Raw genomic sequence first — 26,158 nt, 5'->3', positions numbered from 1 at the left:
TATACAGCCCAATTTGTGGAAAAAGGATTTACCCAGTCCCATTAGGTGGACTATGAAGAGACCTTTGTGCATGTATCAAAATTAAACTCAATTTGTGTTCTCTTTCCCTTGGGAGTAAATTTGAATTGGCCACTTCACCAGCTAGATATGAAAAATGCTTTCTTAAATGGTAAACTCAGAGAAGATGTTTACAAGAGAATACCACCTGGACTTGAGACCTCAGAAAACTAAGGCAATGTATGTAAGCTCAAAAAATCACTATATGGACTTGGTTTAATAGGATTACATGAGTGGTTAAGATGCATTATTTCTCTCAATGCCAAATAGACCATACAATATTCTTAAAGCATTCAGAGGCAGGGTAACCATATTTATTATATACGTAGCCAACATTATTACTATAGGTGATGACTATACAAGAACTGGGGGGCTAAAACTGTTACTAAATAAGGAATTTAAAGTCAAAGACGCTAGTCAGTCATGATTTTTTTGAATGGAAGTGGCACAATCAAATTTTGGAATTTATTTCTCTCAAAGGAAATATACTCTTGATTTACTTCAAGAAACGAGGATGTTAGGATGTCGGTCAACAGACACTCTAGAATCTAATGTGAAAATAGAAAAGGAAAAGAGAGTCCACCAAGTGATAAAGAGATGTATCAAAGGTTGGTTAGGATACTTATCTACCTAACCCATACACGACCAAATATTTGCTTCTCTGTCAGCATGGTTAGCCGATACATGAACGCCTCCAAAGAGGCTCACATGAAAGCAGTTAACCGTATTATGTAATATCTCAAAAAGGCACTAGGAAAGGAGTTGCATTTCAAAAAGGACACAATAAGAAATATTTACAAATGCAAATTGGTTTGGCTCAGTAACTAACAGAAGACCAACCAATGGGTATTGCTCATTTGCATGAGGCAACTTAATGACAAGGAGAAGCAAGGAAACAATTTATGATTGTAAGAAGCAATGCTTAAGTGGAATTTAGGTCAATGGCTCATGTGATTTACAAAGGTATGTGGCTTTAAAGGATGCTTGTAGAACTACAAGTTCATGTTTACGATGAAGTAAGTTGCCTTATGTATTGCCAAATATCATGTGCGACGCAAAAGGACAAACCGTGTAGAAATTTATAGATATTTCATCAAGGAGGAGGTTAACAATAAATTAATTTCTCTTTAGCACACACCCTCAAGTCATCAAACAACTTATATCTTAACTTAACAAAGACACTTCCTAGAACCAACTACGAAAACTTAATATTCAAATTAGGTATGATAGACATCTATGACCCAACATGAAAAAGAGTGTTGGTTGTTGATCTGCAGCCAATAAGAAGACACATCAATATAAAATTTTATTATCGTATTATATGAATACATTTATTTTTATTCACACAACCATATAGAATATTTCATTTTTTTTAAATTGAAATTAATTTGAGTTAATTAGAATTTAATTAGTTTTTTTAGTTAGTTATCACTAGAACTGATAAAACAGGTTATGCCTGCCCTTTTATTCCTTCATTTTAGATGGACTGAACTAAGATTTATAGCACTCAAAGCTACCACTTGTGATAATTAAAAAATATATAATTAAAATTATAAAAACAATTAAAACCCAAACCATACACAAAGGTTATAATTATTAAAAAAAAAAAGTTCAAATATTTATTTTCAATTAAGTGCTTCTTAACATCACCACAAAGACACTATATAACCTGTCCCCAAACCATACACAAGACCAGGTGCAAACCAAAGAAAGAAACCTCAAAACCCAAGTATGGCCTACATCACCAAGCTTGACGTTGGCACCACCATGACCTCAGTAAATTGCCAGAAACAAGTTCGTTCATGGAGGCTTCTTCGTTCACTCATTCAACTACTAATCCCCACTTGCAACTGCACCTTAGTAGAACAAGAACAAGAACAAAACTACAACAACAATTCAATAAACCGTCACAAAAAATATCCATCATCATCACATTCACTCATTCCCTCTACAACAATCACCGGCACAATCTTCGGATACCGTAAAGGAAAAGTAAGTTTTTGCATCCAATCCAACCCCAACTCCACCAACCCAATTCTCCTCCTAGAACTAGCTATCCCAACAAGTGTTTTAGCAAAGGAAATGAGAGGAGGAACTCTAAGAATTGTGCTAGAAAGTGTCACTTCAGGCTCTTGCAGTAACAGTAACAATCTGTTTTCAACTCCTCTTTGGATTATGTACTGTAATGGACGAAAAGTTGGGTATGCTGTTAAGCGTAAGCCTTCGAGAAGTGACATCGAAGCGTTGAGTTTGATGCGTTGCGTTTCTGTGGGTACTGGTGTGATAAACGGAAAGGAGGGTTGTAAAGAAGATGATCAGCTTATGTTTCTTAGAGCTAACTTTCAAAGGGTTAGTGGTTCATCTAAAAATGATTGTGAATCTTTTCATTTGATTGATCCTGAAGGAAGCATTGGCCAAGAACTTAGTATTTTCTTTTTTCAATCAAGGTGAAGAAATCATGGCTAGTACTTGTTTTTCTTTTTGTAAGTAGATAAGCTTCAATCATTCAACATGATTAATTTTGTATACCTTTTTGAGCTGTGCCAAGCTATTGTGGTTAACCATAGCAGTGGCATTGCTTTATAGTACTTGTTTAATAAGTTTAGTTTATTGTTGTTTTTGAAAATTAATTCCATGTGAATTTTACTTTTTTTTTGGTTATGTACCTATTTTCCATGGATGCCATCTCCAGTCAAATATACTTCAATTCATCTTTGATAACTATTGCCAAAAGATTAATATTGATTGCTCAGTGTTCTCATTGACGAATGGTTTCTCGAACCAAAACGAAGAAACCCAAAAAGACTTGAGCCCCGATGAACCGAACCATCCACCAGAACCAAACTCACTGTCACACCGCCGACAGCGACTCAATCTCTTAACTGATTTCTCTTTCTTTCTTTTTTTTTTCTTTTTTTTTTTGCAATGTCAAAACATGTTTTATTTCTATTCATCACTTAAGATTTAGGATATACTTCAAGATACTTTAAGAAAACACCTTGGTTAATCTTTCCCATGTGTCTTTCCAAGAGTATGGTCATACTGGCTGTCTTATTTCCGGAGCTTCTCAATCCACTTCTAAAATCCTGAATTTATGGTAAGCATCTCTCTAGTAGTACAGTTTAGCATTCTAAAGTATATTGGAGGCGAATTGAAAACTCCATATTTTTTATCGGAAGTTTATTACTTCTTTCATTCTCTTACACATATCAATGCAACGAATAAATTTTAGTAGGCTTTAGATTGTCTTAAAGAAACAGCCATGGCACGAGTTATTTCAGACTCCTCATGTTGCATGAATTTCTATGTAGAATGATCCTCTAGTCTTATTTGAATAGACCACATGTAATAATGACTTTGAATATCAACCAAACTTCTAAGTTTCATTTGAGTGTGTATGCATAAAAAATGGTACACAACCTATACTGTTGCATTCTTCAACTTCAGTTTTCCTGCAATGTGTACCAGATGCCTCAAATATGCTATTAATCCAGGTAAAATTTGAATCACAAGAAGTGAAGACAAAACCAGGTGAAAGCCAATCCAAACAATCCCAGAGTGTATATGTTTTGTTTTCTGGGGGAGTTACCTGCCAAACAAACAGCCATTTTGTTAAAAATATCATAAATATATCCGCAACCGCAAATATATGCTTCTTACCAAATTGAAGATAGTTCTTCCTAATGTTCCATTCAAAATCCCAGTGCTCCCTATCATTCTTTATAGTCCAATAACACCAACCAAACGACACTGCATTATACACATCTAACTGCGCCTTTCCAAACTCCAGATAATCTGTTTGGGATCCGCTCACCACATTCCACTCATTCACCCACTCTCCTGAAACCACGATTATCGATTTGAGGTTAAAAGTTGTGAATCATCTAATGCATTTAACAACTATTATGAAGTTGATTGAGATTTAAAATTGTGAAGCGTCTAGTGCAACTTCAGGCAAACAGAAAGGAGAATTGTCGTACCTATAAAAACGAGTGGGCCGTTTGAATTGTTGAAGGCCTGCAACATATCTTCCCTACTTTTGTATATGTATTGTATATTATCCCGGGCACTCATATTAACAAAGAATGCGTCAAAAAGATTGTAGAAATGCAAATCCAAAACTAAATTGGTAGATCCTATGTTGGCTTCATAAAGCTCCAAAGGATCTGCGTTGCCGATTCTCTGGCACATTATCGCATAAGCCGACGACGAGTATTTCCGAACAATTTGATAGCCTTGCTTGTAGTAGGAAAGTAAAATATCTAAGGAAACTGTGCCAGCAGATGGTTCATTCAAAAGTTCAATTCCAAGCAAGGCAGGATGCTTCGCATATCTGCAAATGAGAAAGTCTATTCAGTAAAGGTCGATTCATAGGTTTGCGAAGCATATATGAATCTATATTCAGTAAAGGTCAACATATTTACTGATTCTATATTCTAACACGAGTTATGTTCAATGGATGAAATAGTTAAAAGGAAACAACTTTACCGAGAAATTAAAAACTCAATAACATGTAACGACTTTGAAATGTAATCGGGAGAAGTTGGCCATCCTGTAAATCCATCTCTGCTTGCACTATGTTCCATCCCATTTTGTGAACCAGGAGCAGCATGAAGGTCAATTATGCATTTTATATCATATTCTCTGAAACATAATATTTAGGCATACTGTTACGGAAAAACGAAGTTTCAATTGCGACAAAAACAATGAAGATACACAAGGAGAAATTAAGACCTACTGTGCCCATGAAAATGCATTATCTAGAGCTTCAAGACTTCCTCCAATAAATGGACTTGGAGGATCAGGATCAAAAGCAATCCACCACCCAACAGGTATCCTCACTGTATTTATTCCATGTTCATATAGAAATTTGAAATCCTCTATTGTAATGAAGCTATTTCTATGTCTCTGCAGTTACAGAAAGCTCAACAATTAAATAGTAAACAAAATAACATTGTGTATGGCTCTCACTGAGAGAAAATATATTGCATAATTATATAGAGAAATATTTACAATATAAAATTTTACCCTAAGAACATCCTCTGCGCTATCATGTCCATAGCCATTTGCTAGCTGATAATCTCCATGAAGGTTATTTGATACAATGGTCATTTCAAATGTGGCTGAGTTATCATCCCATCCCGGTGCGCCAGGATAGTTTGCTGTGAGCTGGTTTCCAGTTGTAACCTATAAAGATAATGGCATAAGCATACGGTTTGCCATACTAAAGCAGCTTCTTATGACATCTTACAAATTCTTAAGAGAATGTTAAATGATTTGTAGAGAGACCAACATGGTGGAAAACACAATTACTATACTTTTTCATTTTATTCTTGTTATGACAAGAATTCGGCACAAAAACATCATCACATTTTTTATAGACCTAATCGAATTTCAAGTTAGTAGAAAGCAAAAGGACAAATACCTGCAGATAGGGCCCGTTCTTTATCTTGATGTGAATCCTATTTTTCTCATTACGCTGAACTTCAAATGTCTCTGATGTTGAAGGCGATTTTGCTGTTGCAGAGACAATGCAGCCTCCTCCATCACATGTAAGAAACTGGCCTTGTACGGTACGGAATTGAAATTCAGATTGTGACACTCTCCACAACTGCATCAGAAAAAATATATAATCTTTTTATAAAACTTCAAGTTCTTTATGCATCACTCTAACAACTTCAAATTAGAATGATATTCAAGTTCACAATCAAAAAGGATTATGCAACCATTCCTTCAAAGCGTAATTAGAATTGTTGCATAATATAATGCTGAAGAGAAAATGAAAACGAGACAATAGACATCTTACCCTGAATGTTTCCCATGAAGACGGAACATCCCTATCAACTGTCACATTCATTCCTCCCCCATTGTCTGCAGATACATATTTCTGTAATGTCACCGACTTAAACTGCACCTCAGTCCCATCCTACAATTTTTACATATCATCAACACACCGATCATCCAAATAAGTCATTTTACTCTCTCAATGTATGAGGCACATTCAAAACATCCTTGAATGTGTCTTCTGTTAGTAATTTTGTGAGCCAGAACGGCTAACAGAAGACACATACGAGGATCAAATTAACCAACGAAAGACACATTCAAAGATCAAACTGAGTAACAAAGAGAACATGAAGCTGTGCTTTTGTAATTTTGATACATTCAAGTTCTAGAGTAGAGGATCAATATTGCTATTTACTCAAATGAGGAAACAAAAGTAAGGTAACTCACAAGCATGTCTCCATTGGCAATGCCATCAAACAACGAAGGCTTGATCCAGCCTTCAATAACTAACCACCCTCCTAAGTTCACTCCTCTAACTTTAGAATCTCCAAGTAACCCCTCCACTTGGAATAAACAAGAACAATCAATTCAATACAAGAAACAAGAAATTGGGATTGTAATGAAAACTTTGAAGTTAACAGAATTTACAGTACCTGAATATCCTCTAGAAGTGATGAGAAAACAACAGAGTAAGAATGTGCATGACCATTTGGTAAAAGCAAGTTCCATCAAGAATGCGGGCTTCAAAAGCACCCAGAAAGCAAAAATGCATAATCCATCTTTGCAATTCTTTCCTTATCAGTCAGGTAATACTCTAGGTAGTTGTGCTTGGGAATTGGTTCACTCAATTCATCAGTTACTGTTTCGGTTATGTTTATGTTGAAAACCGCAGCCAATGAGGATGGAAGAGAAAAGAACCTTGAAGAGTATAAGATAAGCATAAAGTGTCTCAAAAGGGAAATTTTACTTCTGGGTTATGAAAAAATGTTGAATATTTTAATTAATAAGAAATACTTATTTTAAAAAATTAAATATATTTGTAGTATTCCTATATATTAATCGTTTCACTTTGATCACTCAAAAAAATTTTAAAACATACCTTTAAGACTCAAGCACTCTTTCACTAGACCAACCTTCTTGGGTAGGTGGCTTTTTTTTTCAATGTTTCTTTTCAGGGTGAATTTAATTGGATGAACAATATATATTCAATATGGTAATTTCAATATCATCTTCAAAGACAAATTCACCAAAAGCAGCGTCCATGTCATCCACATCAGTAAAAACTTGAGCTAGACATTTGTGTGATTGTCATAGTTGTATGATTTCATATCAATGCAAGAAATGACTCAATAAAAGAAGACTTTTTTGGAGATGTCTATTTTAAATGAGTGATAACATATGTGATTTGTTCATATGGGAGCTAAAGCTGAAAATAAAATGGGACCAATATGAATGAGTTAGAAGTTGTTTGTTATTTGAAGGAGTTATACGAAGATTCAATTAGAAGAACAAGAATAGCTCCAAAATAAAAGAAGAATAAAAATTTGAAGAACAAACTGAAATTTTTTTGAAGGAATAAAAGTAAAATGGTCAATATTTAGGGCGACTAAAACATATTTAAGCCTTATTTTTATATATAAGAATTTAATTGAGACATTTAATAGTTGATTTATTTGAAATATTAGATTTTTTACATTAACTACATTTAATATAATACATTTGAATGGTTTTGAAGCATTGATGGTATTAAAAAGTTTATCCACATTAAAAAATTTATCCATATTGTGTGTCAATATGCTCAAGAGTTTGTGTATCAATTATGCGTTGATCAATAATTAGATTCAAATCAAAAATCAAATCAAGTAATATCTCAAATTTGCTAAACACAAAAAAGGGAAACTAAAATTGCGATGTCAGTAACAATGTTATCCTCTCTTTTTTTTATATGATTTTTGTAGTATTTTTTGATTTGTTGTAATTTGATTTATTGATTTGATTAAATTTTGGTTGTATTTTGATCATTTGTTGTAAATTGTACCTTGTGTCTCTCCTTACATTCAATAAATTATATTTGACCCATTTCAATGTGTTTTTTTATCATGAGTAAGTTATTTAAAAGTCAACATATATGTGTCTTAAATCATAAGTCAGAAACTTAAAACATAGTGTTTTTAATGTTATGATTTGAATCAAGCTTGAAGTTGATTCGAATCAAAAATGCATTTGAAAATCAGGATTTTGGCTCTGTATTTGTGATTCGAATCAAGAAAATCACTGACTCGAATCAGAAGACACAATGACTTAAGTCATGATTCTCTTTAACTTGAATCATGACCAAACAAACTTTCAAAAGTTAACCATTCGAATCAAGTAGCTTCTTGACTCGAATCACATATATTGTATCATGATTTGAATCAAAGCTTGCCATTTCCATATTTTATCACCTTGATTCAAGTCATTCTTTCCTCTAATTTAAATCATAACTGTATAATTTAACTTAACCCGGTGTTCATTTCCTCTCACTTTTGTGCCTAACCTCTAGCACCTATATAAATTATTTTTTGTCATTTTCCCAACAAGAAAATAAAGAACTAATCATTCTTAACAAAACTCCATACTTTTTACATATCTTGAGAAAGACCCATGTGTGTTCTTCTTTTCACAAACACATCTTCTCCTTGTTTCAACCTTGTGAAAAACTTCCTAGAACGCATCTTTTCAATATATATATATATATATATATATATATATATATATATATATATATATATATATATATATATATATATATATATATATATATATATATATATATAGGGCATATCATATGAGAATGTCTTTTTTATATGAGAATGTGAGAATGAATCTGAACCATTAGATTTTAAAATAAATGGTGGAGATTATGTGTGAATACTTTTTTATCTCTCCTCCATTATTAAAATAAAAGATTTAGGAGAGAGAAAAAAAGATTCACACATAATCTCCACCATTTCTTTGATAAATGGCAGATTTGCGCATGTCAATAGGATTGAAGAATCAAAAGAAGTCTTGGCAAGATAAAATAGGGTTATTCATGCTCTTGTTCTTGATCATGTTGGTCCATTATCTGACCCTTCTCTTTTGTTTGATGGTTTGTTGGTTGTTGCTGCTAAAGCCTACTTTGATGGATGGTTTAGAAATATTATGGCTGACTCCCAGGCTAGAGAGACCCGTATTCACGCTCACATTAATTTTGTAGCAAGTGAAGCCAAGGAAATGGAAGAGAAGACAAGAGATGAAGCGAATGAAGCAGAGATTTTGGCTGAGCTCATTGTTGTGAAATGTGCCATAGATCACCCTCAAAGTTACACTCTTCTGTTTAACCTTGACATTGATGGTGTTGCTGCTCCTAATCCTCCCTCGTTTAATTTACCATAGTTTTTCATGCAACATTACATATAATCATTTGCATTTTATTTTGTTTTTATAAATAGGCTACAGATATTATCTTCTATTACTCAAAATATTGTTGTTGGTAATATATATTTTGTGACATAGGTTTGGCCTTTTTTTATATTTTGATATGTTGTTTGTTATTCTTATTATTATCTCTTATCTCTCATATTTTCTAAAACTGCGTCTATTGCTTGGTATCATGCTTGCAAGCAATTTTCTGGTGATTAATTAATTCGAGTGTATGAAATTGTGTTTTAGGCTTTTGTTTATCATGGTTATCTATTTGCATTTTTTATCTCTTTTTGATAATTGTCAAAGTGGAAGAAGTTTTTTTCCGAGCTAGTATTGATATTTACATGCATTAAGTGTTTAGTGTTGGGGGCGTGAGTGGTCAAGTCTCAAAGTGTTGTACTACGATTTGTTGTGTGTTGCTGATCAACAATAAAAGTGGACTCGCGGATTTACATGATGGACTCTTGAGTTTATATAGGTCCATATCACAAGTTTGTTAGAGAAAAAGCTTTAAGAAAATAGCCCAAATATCTTACTAAGAACAAACTAAAATACATGCCAATAACAAATCATAATTAGCTAGTAAAAATTAAATAACAAATTATAATGTAACAATTCTTAGAAGTGTAGTAAACAAGTGAATTATTTTCTCCCTCTGAATAGACTAGTTTGATCGAATTGAATAAACAAATTCTTTATGTTCTTACCCTTTATATTCTTCTTACTTGTTGTAGATTTGTTTACATTTAGCAAGAAGTATTGGACCTACAAACACAAATAGAAAGAAAAAAAAAAGACAAATTCTATTAATTTGCTTGAAATTTACAGGATGGACTCTTGAGTTTATATAGGTCCATATCACAAGTTTAAAAATTTAACCAGCCACCCCAGCTTATATTTGGCACCCCATATTGTGTGAATATAGATTATTATATTATCCTTCACAACTTTAAAATTATTATTATTCTAAATCCGCGCAAAACTCGTGTATGTCACAAAATTTGTTTGGCGATACCATAAATCTTGAAGATCATATCGACAATTTTATCAAAAGTAAAATTTTTTTCCAACTTTGATGCTTTCTTACCGGCAATGTTAAAATATCTTGTAAAAAATCATAACTTTTATAAGTTTTTACTGAAATTTTTTGAAATTTTCGGTAAAACTCATGTATTTAAACCATAAATTTTAAAAATGTCAATATAAATATATGAGTTCTTATCAGGGATTATAACATTGTCGATATTTACTCATACATATATTTATACCAGGCATTTTGAAAATTCTGGTAGTTCAAATTTTTAATATAGTATCGGGTATATTGAAATTCACTATATAAATCCAATATGCGCGAAAGTTTGTTTAAGAAACCGGTATAATTTATCACCAACAATTTTAAAACGATCTACCAGAATTTTGTCCATGAACAATTTTAAAATTAATGAAATATTTTAGTCCAATTTTGTCCATGAACCATTTTAAAATTAATGAAATATTTTAATCCAATTTTGTCCATGAACAATTTTAAAATTAATGAAATATGTGAGGTTTCAAATATAATCTCGAGAGTGGCGGGTCAAATTCCCCATTAATTTATCAAAAGAAAAACTCTAACAGAATAGCCCAAATCCTTTATCAAGAACAAACTAAAGAAAATTTCTTTACCCATCTTCCTATCTTCTTGGTCACCTTTGGTGAAAAACCTAAAATACCCTCAATTCGGAAATGCATTTCCTAAAAGTTTTTTTTTTTCAAAATTTATCTTATTTCGGAAATGCACTTCCGAAAATACGAAAAAAAGTGTTTTCGGATATGCATTTCCGAAAACACCCCTTTTATGGGTTTTCGGAGATGCATTTCCGAAAACACCTTTTTTTGGGAGGGGGTGTCTTCGGAGATGCATATCCGAAATATTCCAAGATTAAATTGGTCGTTTCGGATATACACTTCCGAAAGAATTCAATAATTATTAAAAAATTAAAATCAAGGTGAATCAATACAATTAATAGGTATAAAATGAAGGTGAATCAATAAAATTAATGTGAATCAAAATTTCCTAAACAATTTTAAAGTTAAAAATTATTTTACTAACTTATATAAATCAAATATATTTTAATTCCATAAGTAAATTTTGAATTATATAGAATTAAATATAAAATTTGTTCATTAAATAAAATCAAGACAAAATCTTTTTTTAATTTTTTTAAACTAAATAAAAAATTATAACTAATTTTTAATTATGAATCAGAATAGAAATATATAAATATATAATAATAATTATTAATTTTGTAAGTGAAATATATTAATATATAATATATAAATATATAATAATTAATATATAAATATATAAATATATAATAATTATTATAAATTAAAACACTCATTTTTTTTAATTTTTATAATTATTATATAAATATATAAGTATATTTATAATTAATATATAATAATTATTATATAAATATATAAATATATAAATATATAATAATTTTTATAAATATATAATAATTATTATAATTATTATATAAATATATAAATTAAAACACTCATTTTTTTAATTTTTTTGTAAATACATAATAATTATTTTAAATATATAAATACATAAATAAAAAATTATAACTCATTTTATAAGTGAAATTATTTTAGTTTTTTTAATTAAAATTATTTTAAATTTTAAAATATGAATTAGAATAGAAATATATAATAATTATTATTCATAACTCATAAATTATATCAAAATATATAATTATTATTATTTATTACTCATAAATTATATCAAATTTATGATATATGAATTAATTAATATCCTAAAATTAGTTTTTGGGATTTTTAGATTTTTTTTTTGTTTTTTCGGAGATGCATCTCCGAATTAATCAAAATCCCAATTTTTAGGATTTTTTCGGAAATGCACTTCCGAAGTCTGGAAAAATTTAAAAAAAAAAATATTTCGGAAATGCATTTCCGAAGAGGGGGTAAAGTGGGATTTTTGCTGGGGTGGCCCCTATAGAGAGTTGGGTAAAGAAAAACATTACAGTAAATACATGCCTATAACAAATTCTAGTAAAAATTTAATAACAAATTATATTGTAACAGAACTCTTAAGTCACACATATATAGTATAATTATGTGAGATTATTAAAATAATTTTTACGTGATACTTAGTTTTTTTTTTATTGGAAACTAACTTAATTTTTACGTGATACTTAGTTTAAATAAATAAGATTGAATATATAGATCATCAAAATTAAAAAATATTAATATTGCATAGTCTAATTAAATAAAATTTAACATCTAGGATGTGTTTGTTTCATGGCTTAATATTATATTTCTTGGAATACTATTCCAAGGATTATTATTCCCGGGAATATTGTTCCAATCTACGTGTTTGGTAGAAATTTAGATTCCTAGGCATAATAATAAAATTTGTTTAATTTTAAATTATAAAAAAATAAAAACAATAATAATCATGTATCAGGGGCGGAGCCAAGGCCCAGCTAGCCCGTGCAGGCGCCCGGGCTCAACCTTTATTTTCTTTGTACACTCCTTAATTTAATAGTCGATTTTTAGACCGAATCATGGGCTAAATTAGGGGCAAAATTAGTAAAAATAGGATGTGAAAATTAAAATGGATGAATAATCAATGGTGTTAAGTTTTTGCCTAGGCTATCTAAAATTTCTGGCTCCGCCACTGTCATGTATGATAGTTGGAAGTTAGAGTTGGTTTAAGTTATTCCCATGGAAATATTTTATTCTCACCCTTTATGTCTTGGAATAAGAATTGAAAAACTATGTGTAAATAATATTCCTTGGAATAAAAAATTCCTTGGAATAACTTTTTAAAACTTGAATCAAACATGAGAATATTACATTCTCATACTCATATTCCCAGGAATAATTTTGGTAACCTTGAAACAAACACACTCCTAGATCATCTAAATCAAAAAATTTAAGTTGATTAATAAGATTCGACATTTGGATAATCGAAAATATAATTACATTTTATTTAGTTTTATAAGACATTTGTATCATTGAAGATATAAAATTAAAAATCTTAAATCGTATTTAATTCACTCAATCGGTATCTTCCAAAACGGAAAACATTTCGCCTTTATCAAGTACCATACTCTCTGCAGTATTTTCACAAACAGGTGAAGTGCAATCAGGATAATCCTAAAATCCAACTTGGGCGTCAACAACTTCAAATGGAAACAGAAACCGGAAAGAGGAATGATCAGGGATCACGTTTTCAGCACCTAAAATCCGGGTATGAAAAACAACAATTTTTATTATTCGAATAAAAGAAAATTCAACAAAGCACCTGTGGCCTAATGGATAAGGCGTTTGACTTCTAATCAAGCGATTGTGGGTTCGAGTCCCACCAGGTGTGTTCTTTTGTTTTTTAGCATTTCACCATTGATTTTTTTTTTCAATCAATAAATATTTTTCTCTCTTTTCGTCACAAACCGGTTGGAAATTGGAATAGCCACCACCGGAGTTTTTCATTCTCATTCGTATTCAATCCCAATGCGATTTTCGGCCGTCGCAACAAAAAGCAACGTACCAGCGATTCAGTTCCGTCGAACCACTATCCCCGATTGACAGCATAGGTATAGCGTTAATTTCAATTCCCCTCTTCAGGTTCGAAACCAATTCGATTCAACTTTTGTTTTCAAGCTTTCATTCAATTTACTTCTATAACTTTGTTGACTCACTCCAGCAGAAATCTCACACAACAATACTGAACAATGCTGGGATTTTCTTATGGAGAAATATTTCTATTGCTGGGAGCCACTGCTGCTCTGATTGGTTGGTTCATGCTATTCATACTTATGTTATCATATCGAAAATTTAATACTAATAGATGTGGATTGTTTAACCGCAAAATCCATGCGCAATAGGTCCAAAGGATTTGCCAATCATATCCAGAACAGCTGGGAGGATAGCCGGCCGGGCTGTTGCATATGTACAATTGGCCCGAGGACAGGTTCAATCTGTTATGCAGCAATCTCAAGCTAACCAGGTACTCTCTCTTTCTTCGATCAAACTTGTCTTTCAATTTTTAGAATAACATCAAGGATCGTCTGTATGTACTAAAACGCGGTAAAGTCATCATTGCGTTATGAGAAAATTGCATTCTAGTTAATGACATAACTTTTCTCTTTTAGCTTCATAAGGAACTTCACGGACTGATGTCACAAGTAGATGCTATTAAACATGAAGTTCGAAGTCTATCATTCATAAATCCTGGCCCTTTAACTCGGAGCCTTGATAATCGCGACCAGCCATCTATCTTAAATGGTATTGTTTACATCGATGCACAATTTAGTCGAAGCATTGCTGATATTTTGTATAACCGTGTTATCCTCTGTTGTTGCATATACAGACCACAGGAAACCGGAAGGTGCTGGGGTGAATCTCTCAATATCGTCTCTTACCAAGGTTTAATGACCAGATACAGAAACTGAAAATTCTATAGAATGTACTCCTCTAGGAACCGTGTTTTCTTACACATCTAATTGTTTATAGGATTCGACTCCATTGCCGTCCAATTCATTCAATATGCAAAGCCAAGCAACTACATATGCCAGGTTGGCCGAGGCTCCTTCCGTAAAGAATGGTCCATTGGCAAGTAGCGCTGAAGTTGAGAAGATTAAAGATGGTCTGCAGCTTATTGTCTTGCCAGTTTCCGCTGAAAGTACTGGATTCTTACCAAATCGCAGGGGTAATAATAATTAATGTTGTGTAGTTGGTATACCTTATCATGATTGTCTGTTATCTGCATTGCATACTATGTTATAGAGATTTTTATGCAGATTTTTTATACTTACAGTTCTCATGTATTATTGATGGGTTTCTATTTGCTCTAGAATGATATCTGAATTTAAACAAACTTTTGTTGTATTAGGAGCTGATGTGAAAGGTTCTGACATAGTCCAAGAAGCAATTTTGGAAGCAGAGGTAGCTCATAAAGCAAAGGAGTTCTTTTCTCAGCCCGAGAATCAGCCTGAAAATCAAAGATGATCGATATAGTAATCCTATATAATACCTTAACTTTTTCAGATGTTAGCATTTGTAGATTCACAATGATACATATTTAGTCTATATTTTATCTTGAAGGTATTGGTTGATGCATTGTCATTTCTTTAAGTTTCTAGGTCTTGTTCCTCAGGGCAGAAAATCTAAAGGATTGTTTGTGCTTTAACAATTTGAAGTTACTAGATCTTCTATTGATGCCATTTCTTAATAACTTCCACCACCATGCTTGACACCATGGTTATCATTCAGATTTTTTAATGTAAAGAAATATTTTTCAAATTGTGAAGTGAATCTTATTATGAACCATAAAGATATATAATCAATAAAAATGTGATACTTTTTTAAAATGAGAAACGGTGTTGCTCCATGTCATTTTTTATCTTGACTGTAAAGTATTTGCTTATCAATCCCTTTGCCTGTATTGTGTCTGATTATTAATGAAATGTGCTGATTTACTCGCTTATCAGGAAAAAATAGTACTAAGGAAAAAGCCCAAGTTGATAGAATGTTGAATAATTCAAAATTTAAGTCATAAATCTAGATGGAAAAGGTGGTTGCCTAGACAATGTTTATGGGCAAGTTGTAGTTCACCAGAGTTAACTAGGATTCATACATTTATTATCCAAAAAAGATATGCATAGTGATTTATATTGATTATGTTTAATTTTGTTTTGAATTGAGATACATTTGCATGTATTTTAATATGTTCATAACCATGCTTGATGCTATTTGTCACGACTAAGCACTTTCCCTTTGTATTACTATAGTCAAAATTGATTACAACCATTAAGGTGTATACTTGTCCAATCAACAATACCTTAGATTTACATCACAAAAAATATGACTTAAACAAGTCTCATTGTCTTCTCAAGGATACATGCTTCAGCTAAACTCTTTGAGGAATTACATCTTTGGAATTAAAGTGTTTGAATGCATGCAAAATAACTCTGAAAAGTGAGGTTTGAAATAAGTTCAATACACATTTTTAAATTTCGAAAGGAAGTATTTGAAATAAGTTTCACTTGATCATAAATGTATATGAGAACTTTCTCTTTTAATTTATTTCTTCTCAAATATTGCAAATAATGACTTGTGAATTTGCAATTTGATTTGTAGTCTTGAGTAGTATACATATATGATCTTGATTATATTATAGAAGGAGGCATTCTTTTGAATTTGAGCTATCGAAGGACATGTATATAGTGTATGGAATGTCACACACAACTTATATTATTATACCATTGTACTATTGCCTTTTGTCCCAATTTGAGTCCATGAAGGTTTATGCTCTTGTAAAAAAGGACTCAAACTCAACTTTGGAGACAAAACAATCAAATGAAGCATATCCAAAGGAAACACTTGAAGCAAGGGAAGGAATAAAGTCCCCAGGCCTTGAATAGAGAAATATTCAAATGAAGAATTTCTACAGTTTCTTGAAATGTTAAAGGAAACACTTTAGCTTCAATAGGAGTTACCTCGAGAATTGGTTCCTCATAAGAAGGGTACTCATTGGGAGCATTAGAGAAGAACTTTATGTTTTGAGCATTGTTGTCCTCCTTCAGATTTTGGGCCCAAAGGAAGAGGGTTTCCACTGTCTGTTGGAAGGCTAGAGTGTTTCACTCAGCCATGTTCAAACCTTGCACTTTTTTTCTCTTCAATACAAACATGATAACTGTTGAGCTAAGAAAGCTGTTAAGACAGTTGGTTTAGTGGTTATGGTTAGTTAAAGTTATGGTTAGAGTAGTTACTAACTTGAGATGTGAGTTAGTTTGTTATGTTTGAACTTGAATGATGAAATGCCTCGTCTTTGAATTGTTTTCATTTGGTGTTGATGCAAGCTTGAAACTGGATATTTGAATGTGTTGATGATGCATTGTTTCTAAATGTCTTCACTTGGCTACGAATTCTGACTTTGATCCGTGCATGTGTATTGTGACCGAACTGAACACGTGCTTACTTTGATGTGAACGTAAGTGCATTTTGTGAGAACTTTGTGTATGTATGTTGTCATGATAAGTCTGCTTTGATCCACATCACCTGCAGTACCTTCCCTTATGTCATTCCCCTGTTAGTGTGTGTGCTGGCTACTGTGGACCTGTACTGGTGCATACTGTTTGAACACTTGGATGATTACTTTGCTTCGAATGTTCGTACGATGGCTGTATATTGCTGCATGTTTTGAATTCATGTTGAATTGAGTGGGTTTATGGTACATACAGGACTTCGCATGATTTGCATGGAATGGACATGTTTAAGATGAATTTGACATTTTCTCTTTGCATTGTTTTTGGATGCTGCAGGCCTAATGTAATGAATGGTATATGCATTCAACTGATTTTCTTAGTGCATGATTAAGATTTGAGCTTATTTTCTGAGTTTTTTTACCTGAATTGGATGCATGTTTCTGCATTTTCCTCGACAGTGTTGCCTTGATGAAAGCCATGATTGGTGTGCTTCGTTTGAATATGGGTCTATTGCAAAGCATGTACGTTGAAATGTTTTTTTTTTTTTGAATGAATGTGAATGAATTTTGGAAATTGGATGTTGTGTATTGCTGGAATTTGAATGGCTTGGTATTGAATGTGATGAATTTCTTATTTTTTGTGATATGTTGCAGCATGATATGTGTATATATGAATTATGGTATAGGTTTTGCAGCAAGCTTGGCATGGCACTGTATTGAATTGTTTTGTTGGTTTGTAAATGGAATTATCAGGGCTGTACTGAAATTGCTTTGACATCAAATGTTTTGGCAGGTTGGTAGCATGGTTATGGACACGGCATACTATTGGTTTGTGAATGCACTTGAAGCTAGGACTTGATTACTTGAAGAAGCAGCAACATGGTTATGTAAAGAGGAAGTGAAAAGGAAATGGAAGCTTTGAAGTGGAGCTGAGCTGGAACAGGTCTTAGGTAGTCAGAAAAGTCAATGGTCAACAGTTAACCAAAGTCAACTGTTTCACAAAAGTGTGTTTTTTCATGTACTTCAAATTTTGTTATGTAAATTCCATTTTTGCAATGTATCCTTGAATTTGACCTTGACCTTTGTATGTTTAACTTCTCTCTTGTTTCTTGTAGTTGATGTAATTAATTTAAATGAACAATGATAGTCTTGCTTCTTGAATAAACCTTGAGCCAAAAAAGATGCTTAACCAAATAATATGGTCAAAAAGTCAACCTCTCATGGTTGATTTTGATCAAATGTCAAAAGTTTTGCAAACTGACTTCTAATTGTATCCTTTCTCATCAAATATGCCTCAATAATCAAATTCCAAAAAGAAATTTTCAAAGTCTTGGTCAAAAGTCCACTATAAGGTTTACTTTGACCCAAAAGTCAAACATGTCCCTGAATCAATTTTATTCCAAGCAATCACACCAAGAAACCCTAATATCTTATCTAATAGTATTTAGTTGAGTGACCATGTTGTACCATAAGTGACCAAGAGAGAACCAATTATAATCACCTGACTAGATCATCAATACCTTAAGTGTGGAGACATCAAATTACACAGTTGAAATCCAAACATTATGAATCCTTCGAACCAATAATTGTTACATACAGATAAATAGAAAAAACGGATGATTGAAATGCATATGAGATGATCTAATGGAAAGTTATGCAGATGAAATGAGAAGCATAAGTCATATGGATTGAAAAAGGTAGGACAAATTTGGGATATGACACACTCTCCCCCCACCCATTTTTCTTATTTCCAAAATACCCCTTTTCAAAAAAAGAATAACATTTTCAAACTAAATTGTCGGTACATTGATCAAAATTTCTATTATCTACTACATTTCCGATAGTTCATTTGAAAGTTTCAGCATGTTACAAATTTTTTTAAAAATTTCAAAATTGACCAGTCTGTACCGGAAATTTAGTTGATACCTAAAATTTTCAGTAGTGTATTTTGACAACAAAAAATTACGCTCAGGATTTTGCCTTTAGTTTTGTAGGGTTATGATATCTCCGACAATTTTGTGTGGTCTAGAATGAATCAAAATTTTATAAATAAGGGCATATGTTATAGGAAAAGACATCTAAAAAAAATTATCTTCCTCAATTTTTGATTAAGGAAGAAGTGTATTTCAACCGAAACAATTCTCCTGTTGAGTTCAACTTTCTAGATGGAGCCTCATCTCTCGGCAGCTTGACAGATAAGTTGAATGAATTGTTGCAAGATACCGAGAACAAAAGGGTAAGAAAGATCAAGTTTTGTAAAGATTGGGTTAATAATAATGGAAGAGTGAAATACAACCTTATTGAGTTGAAGACTGACGAAGATATGACGTGAAGGAAAATCACGATAAAATACGCACTAGAAATTAAAATATTCCTTTAGTGATCCTTACGAATGGGCATAATCAGTGATAGAAACGGTTACTTCTTGTGGCGATTGAAACCTTTGATGCTGAATCGAATGAGTGATCACGAGCGTTAATGAAGAACAACGCCTTTACTCAGTCCACGCGAACAGATCCCTTCAGTCTCAGTGCTAGCTGATATGAATGAATGCTTTGAGTGAGAGAGAAGAAAATACGCCTAGAATTTCTCAGACCAAATTTTCATCAAATCAAATGCTTCAGCACAAGGGTTCTATTTATAGAACCACTTGTGTGGGCTACAAGCTAAAAGCCCAATTAAGGTTACAAGCTAAAAGCCCAATTAAACCTTATATCACTTAAGCGCGTGGTACCTTACCACATTCCGAATTCACTTAAGTGTACCGTACCTTACGGTGTTCCTTATTTACTATATCTCTCATCAACCTGTCCTTATGTGTGTTGTAACTGTTGAAAGAGTATTGTGGTGTACTTTTCGTTATTATCGTATCCACAGGGATTATTGCGATATCACCGCCGTTCTATAGCCTATTTTGTCTTGAGTTAATGTTACTTTAGTTTTAGGTTTGCAAAAGATCATTCAATTCTTTTAGTAGCAAAGAGTAAATTAATGAAAGTTCTAAGTTAAAGAAAATGTATCAAGATTCGATTTCATCGACCTAAATTTGTATGTCTCCTTATAAATATACGTATATGAACATGGTAACGATCAACATAATTACGTATCGACGCCTATATCATCCGTGTCCGCAATGATATAGTTAGATTTACCGTATTGTTTAACCGACGATTTCTCCATCCTTTAAACAATACAAATAACGTTTTAAAACCGATACTAAGTAAACATCAAACGCTAAATCCATGTCTGCAATTTATAGTTTGATAGATGATAAAGTTAGATCTAGATACAAATATTGATGTCTCAAACACTTATACCAAAGAAAAAGCTTTAATAAACAAACTAAACCATCTATATTGATCATCACTTGTTCATACATAATATATTCACAAGAACACATACAAAAAGCTAGGAAGATTACATCTTATCTTGATACAAAAGAGATTTAGCTATCCATGAGAATGGTAGCTTGCTCAAGAAGTAAAGGATGAAGATCAACAAGCATCAAAGGCGATTAATCGACGATCAAAGCTTCCAATCTTCAACTATTAGTTTGCTACAGTGATTAGGGTTTATGAGCTCTTAAGAATAATTGTCCACCTTCCAAAAATCAGAATTACTCTTTATATAGTAAAACCATTTTCTGTCCAGGGCGCGTCGCGCCCTCCAGCGCGCTTCGCGCCATTACACTTAAGAAATTTAAACCGCCCATGCGCGTGACGCGCGCAACTCTCTGTTTTGAAGCTCCAAAATATCTTGCCCAGGGCGCGACGCGCCCACATCTCCGCGCGACGCGCGCTAACTTCTGCCAGGCACTCTCTTGTCAAGCTCAAAACAAGCTCCAAACTTCCCCAAAATTGGCTAAAACCTACAAAATCATAACTAAAACACAGTATTAACATAAAATGAAAGCTTAATATTATAAACTATAAATAATTATCTAAAACTTCAGGGAATTGTACGAATATCCGATAAAAACGGTCGAAAGGTGCCATTAATTAAACTAAATATAAACACATTTTGGCACCTAACAACTCTCCCCAACTTAAACTCTTGTTTGTCCTCAAACAAAACAATGATAAATTACCGGGAACACAAAATATCACAAATGAAACAACAAGGTAGAAACAAGAACAATTGAATGGTTCAAATTCCAAAAGTACACAAAGATCAATCCTTACCAGTTTTCATCAAAGTACCATGATAACAATGCTAATCCTATATACAAATTCTATGTCAGAAATTCCACAAAACAAAAGAAGTTCAAGAATGAATCACACCTACGTATTTCTCTACTGAGAGAACAAAAATGGAGGATCCTAACACTCACCAGACAATGACGCAAACATACCGAATTAATTATAAACTCATCTAAGCACAAGACATATAAAAAGTATATAAGCATGAATCACTAAGGACTTTCGGGTTGTAGCTTGGCTTGGTTAACAAGGAAGTGTCTCATATCTCACGGCCATTGAATCGAAAGTGTCAAAACCTAAGAGAGCATTCAAATTCAATTATCACAACCTAAACAACCAAGTTTACCACATTATTCATTACTTGCTCAAGGGTCACAACTTTTTTCTTTCTTTCTTTTTCCTTTTTTTTTTATATATATTTTTTTTTTCTACTCTTGGTCTTTTCTTTATTATAAACATAAATATATACCCCTTGAGCACTATCTTTTGATTTATCCTCACCAATGTACACCTTTATTTCATTCTCCCCAACTTGTATATTACCAAGACATCACTAAGAATGCTCCCTATTCTAAGGCAAAAAGGAATCAATCCTTACCATATCAAATGGCAACAGTTCAAGGTAGAAAGAAAAGAAAGTCATCAAGATTCTATCAAAAATCGGTATAGAGATCTATATACAACATAAGCTTAACCGATAAGAATCTTGGAAAACGGCTCAAAGTGGTTAGCAAATACTCACACACTCACCGGGTAGGTTACATTTGGATTGGAAGTTTTTCTCATAGTGCAGAACAAAACGCCTTGATCACTTTCATGCTTAACACAATTTAATAACAATGCAAGATTAATCATAATAAAAACGAGTTAAAACGCACATTGCTGGTATCCAGCACAATTTATATATATACACAGTGGAAAGTCTCCTCACAACTACAGCTAGGCTAAAGTGATTCACAATTGAACTAATTTTATCCACAGAAATTAATGACACCTAATTTGTACAATTAAAAGCATCACAATCAAAGGTACTTGATAAATAAAACGATAAAGGATGTACCTTGCGCGTACAGTTTTCAACTTATATCATCACCACTCAAATTGTGTTGCATCATCCAAATTCATCGTGGCAACAAAAATTCGTGTTCCAGCTAATTAATCATCAGGACAACTTATCAAACCATTATTTCTAAAATATAAACACTAAACTAAAATAAACTACTTAAAAATAAATAAATGCAAAAATAAAATAAACTGAACTTATATAAAATAAAAACCACACCAAACGGTGTTAATTATCCAAAGGCGTAAACTTAGCCTTTTCAAAGTACCTCATCCAAAAGGATGGAACAAAATTATAAACATTAAAAACAAAGTAACTAAAACATTGTTCTAACATAAAACTAAAAACAATAAAAATAAAACAGTAAAAATAAAGCAGAAAAACTACTCCTCATCGGAAGTAACCTCTTCATCATCAGCCATCCCCTCCTCAGGATCTGGCCTGCCCTCAGGCCATGAAGCATAAGCAGATAGATCATCCCGGGTACCAACAGGCTGCTGCAGAGAAAGCTGCCGGATAGAATCCTGCAAAAACATAAACGCTCTCTGATGCGCCATATGCATCTGATAGTTCCAATCACTTGCATCACCATACTGTGGACCAGCAGGCGGTGCAGCAGCAACCGGAACAGCTTGAGAAGCATCGGGAAGGTCAGATGCACCAGCAGCAACACCAAAAGGACGACCTCCAGGCAAACAGTACCTGTTAGCAAAAATATCATCTATAACACCATCCATGGGAATCCTACCACCAGGTGGAAACCGGACATCAGCCTTCCTGCACAAACCCATTATTAAACCAGGAAAAATCAACCTACATTTCACCCCATCTCCATGAAGAGTCCCATTCAGGGCGACTCTTTTCAGCTCGTTCGCCACAATCCTGGACACATCAATGTTATCACCATTCAAAATACCCTGAACCAAACCTGCCGTATCAATGGTGAGGGAGGAAGTGTGACTCCGTGGCCTAATGTTGTAAAGGACCACCGAAGTCACCAACTGAGCCTCCTCCGTCAACTGACTACGAGTAAAAGTCTTTGGCAGCCCAGCTTTAGTCAGAGTATAGGTGAAACCAGTCCTGCAAATCCTCTCCCTAATACTCTCCACGTCCCAGTTTCCTCTATTCAACCTGGGATGGTACTGGCATTCTTCTACCAAAGCAAGAGGGTTATCCAGAAAATCAAAAATAGCCTCTTTGCTAAAATCAATGGCCTTACCTCTCACCCATGTTTTAAACGGGTAAGCTTCAGTACCTGACCAACCGCTCGGAGGCAAGGCGTTTGCGTAGAATTCTCTGACAATCTCCACCTGATAGAATTTTGGTGGAGCGAACAACTTGTCCCAGTATGTTTCAGACAAAGCAGTCCACGCCCTTTGGAAAAGGCCGTGGTCAAGTTGGAACCACAGTGTGTTCACTCCACACAACTCGGCTTTCAAGCTCATGGTACCTCGCCTCTTGCTCCGGACCTAGAAACTTCGTCCGATCAAACCTGCCAGCTTGTGAGGAAGATCCCTCACCAGAACCAGTCTTCTTTCTCTTCAAAAAGGGTGCCATTCCTGCACAAATTCAAATCAAACCAAAACACACAAAATTGAAACAAAGTTAGCATATGCTCAAAATTAACAGCACAATTCAAGCCACAGTCATCATCAAAAGGATGTCTTCTACCCTAGTTTTTCAAAATCTATCAAAAATTCCTAAATCTAAAAACCTAAACTTCTAAAACTTAAACTAATGGAAATAGAAGGGAAGAGAGAACATACCTTTGATGATGATAACAATAAAGCAACGAAAATAGTGAGGGAATGCAGTATAATGCAAGAACAAGGTGGTGTTTTGTTTGAACTTTCTTGACACAAAGAGGAAAAAGGGTTTGAATGGAGGCAAAGACCTCCAAAAACCCTACTAACTCTTCTGCCAACGAAACCGGGTCGGGCCCAGCATGGGTGGGCCCAAATCAAAATTATTTTTTTTTCAAAAATATACACAGCGCGCGACGCGCGCAGAATTGGCGCGACGCGCCCTCATCTCTGCCAGGAAGGGGTTCTTGAATTCACCCAGCGCGCGACGCGCGCATATGGGTGCGGCGCGCGCTACACCAGAAACAGCAGAAAAACTGCATTGTTTCAGCACGCCCAAAAATACCGGTAGATCGTTTCTGGCTCGACGACAACTCAAAAATCCCACCTGCACAAAGAACACAAATACAAGTGAATATATACAACTTGGGGTGCCTCCCAAGAGCGCTTTGTTTAACGTCGGTCAGCTCGACGGTCAAAGGCAATCAAGGATCGCCAAACGATAAAACGCAAGTTTCACGATTAAAATCGCTTCCTCGATAAACCTTCAACCTCTGACCATTTACTACCCACTCTTGGTTTGATTTTTGGTCCTCTATCACAATAGCCCCTTGGCTTCTCACTTCTTTGACCAAAAACGGTCCGGACCATTTAGATTTCAACTTTCTCGGAAAAAGTCTTAACCGGGAATTGAAGAGTAAAACTAATTGCCCTACCTTAAAGTCCTTCATTCTAACCTTACTATCATGATAGAATTTGGTTTTTTCTTTGTAAATTGAATTAGACTTATAGGCATGCAATCTCATCTCTTCCAACTCATTTAATTGGATTTTTCTTCTCTCTCCACACAACTTGTGGTCAAAATTCAAAAGCTTCAAGGCCCAATATGCCTTATGTTCTAGTTCTACGGGAAGGTGGCAACTTTTACCATACACCATTTGGAATGGTGTAAGACCGATCGGTGCTTTGAAAGCGGTCCGATACGCCCACAAGGTTTCATCTAACTTCATTGACCAATCCTTCCTAGAGCTAGACACAGTTTTCTCAAGAATTCTCTTAATCTCTCTATTGGTCCTCTCAACTTGCCCATTAGTTTGTGGATGATATGGAGTAGCTACCTTGTGCTTTACTCCATATTGCTCCAACACTTTTTCAAGCGGAGCATTACAGAAATGAGATCCACCATCACTAATTATCACTCTTGGCGAGCCAAACCGCGAAAATATATTTTTCTTCAAAAACTTTATCACGGTCTTACCATCCGCTTTGGGTGAAGCAATCGCTTCCACCCACTTAGACACGTAATCCACAGCTACCAAGATGTATTCATTTGACATTGAGGAAGGGAATGGTCCAACAAAATCAATGCCCCAACAATCAAATACTTCTACTTCTACAATACTTTGGATGGGCATTTCCTCTCTTTTCCCTATTCCACCAGTTCGTTGACAACTGTCGCATGAGGCAACATGGTGGTAAGCATCTTTGAACAAAGTAGGCCACCAAAATCCCGATTGAAGGACTTTTGTGGCCGTACGCAAACCATTAAAATGACCACCATAAGGCGAATTGTGGCAATGCCACAAAATGCTTTTTGCCTCCTCATCCGCGACACATCTTCTCAAAAGATTGTCACTACTCAACTTAAACAAGTGAGGATCATCCCAAACATAAAAATTAGCATCGTTTAAAAACTTTTTTCTTTGATTCCAAGTTAGATCCTCCGGTATCCAGCCAGATGCTTTGTGATTAGCCATATCTGCGAACCAGGGTCTAACTTCTTGTACCATGTACAGTTTTTCATCGGGGA

At 33.8% G+C, this 26,158-nt stretch overlaps 3 protein-coding genes and 1 non-coding gene across 9 annotated transcripts; 3 read left to right on the top strand and 1 right to left on the bottom strand.

Annotated features, from left to right (window-relative positions):
- Nucleotides 1-1,731: 1,731 nt before the first annotated feature.
- Nucleotides 1,732-2,879, top strand: LOC131627096 (protein MIZU-KUSSEI 1-like). The gene has a single exon (XM_058897923.1). The coding sequence runs from the start codon at nucleotides 1,789-1,791 to the stop codon at nucleotides 2,506-2,508; it is 720 nt and encodes a 239-aa protein (XP_058753906.1). The 5' UTR covers nucleotides 1,732-1,788; the 3' UTR covers nucleotides 2,509-2,879.
- A 143-nt stretch (nucleotides 2,880-3,022) lies between these two features.
- On the bottom strand, nucleotides 3,023-6,792 carry LOC131627095 (probable glucan 1,3-beta-glucosidase A). The gene is made up of 10 exons (XM_058897922.1): nucleotides 6,495-6,792; nucleotides 6,289-6,404; nucleotides 5,864-5,983; nucleotides 5,483-5,668; nucleotides 5,086-5,244; nucleotides 4,796-4,965; nucleotides 4,546-4,701; nucleotides 4,038-4,390; nucleotides 3,718-3,897; nucleotides 3,023-3,646 (listed from the first exon to the last, which is right to left on the bottom strand). The coding sequence occupies exons 1-10, from the start codon at nucleotides 6,568-6,570 to the stop codon at nucleotides 3,564-3,566; spliced, it is 1,599 nt and encodes a 532-aa protein (XP_058753905.1). The 5' UTR covers nucleotides 6,571-6,792; the 3' UTR covers nucleotides 3,023-3,563.
- A 6,807-nt stretch (nucleotides 6,793-13,599) lies between these two features.
- Nucleotides 13,600-13,672, top strand: TRNAR-UCU (transfer RNA arginine (anticodon UCU)). Its single transcript has one exon. It is a non-coding gene; the product is annotated as a tRNA-Arg (tRNA).
- Nucleotides 13,673-13,706: 34 nt separating this feature from the next.
- On the top strand, nucleotides 13,707-18,449 carry LOC131627123 (uncharacterized). 6 transcript variants are annotated; one of them, XR_009291395.1, is made up of 8 exons: nucleotides 13,707-13,892; nucleotides 14,006-14,091; nucleotides 14,184-14,305; nucleotides 14,451-14,583; nucleotides 14,669-14,724; nucleotides 14,812-15,007; nucleotides 15,191-16,280; nucleotides 18,078-18,449. XR_009291395.1 is itself a non-coding variant. In XM_058897953.1 (8 exons), the coding sequence occupies exons 2-7, from the start codon at nucleotides 14,031-14,033 to the stop codon at nucleotides 15,304-15,306; spliced, it is 684 nt and encodes a 227-aa protein (XP_058753936.1). In that variant the 5' UTR covers nucleotides 13,707-13,892; nucleotides 14,006-14,030; the 3' UTR covers nucleotides 15,307-15,347; nucleotides 18,078-18,449. The 6 variants fall into 6 exon arrangements, 5 of the variants coding, with proteins under 5 accessions (XP_058753936.1, XP_058753935.1, XP_058753933.1 ...); XM_058897953.1 differs by having other exon boundaries at nucleotides 15,191-15,347; XM_058897952.1 differs by having other exon boundaries at nucleotides 13,709-13,892; nucleotides 14,003-14,091; nucleotides 15,191-15,314.
- Nucleotides 18,450-26,158: the final 7,709 nt, after the last annotated feature.

The sequence above is a fragment of the Vicia villosa genome, unplaced genomic scaffold, assembly GCF_029867415.1.
Source record: "Vicia villosa cultivar HV-30 ecotype Madison, WI unplaced genomic scaffold, Vvil1.0 ctg.000349F_1_1, whole genome shotgun sequence".
NCBI lineage: Eukaryota > Viridiplantae > Streptophyta > Magnoliopsida > Fabales > Fabaceae > Vicia > Vicia villosa.
The sequence above is the reverse complement of the archived record's forward strand: the minus strand, read 5'-3'. Positions and strand labels throughout refer to the sequence as shown.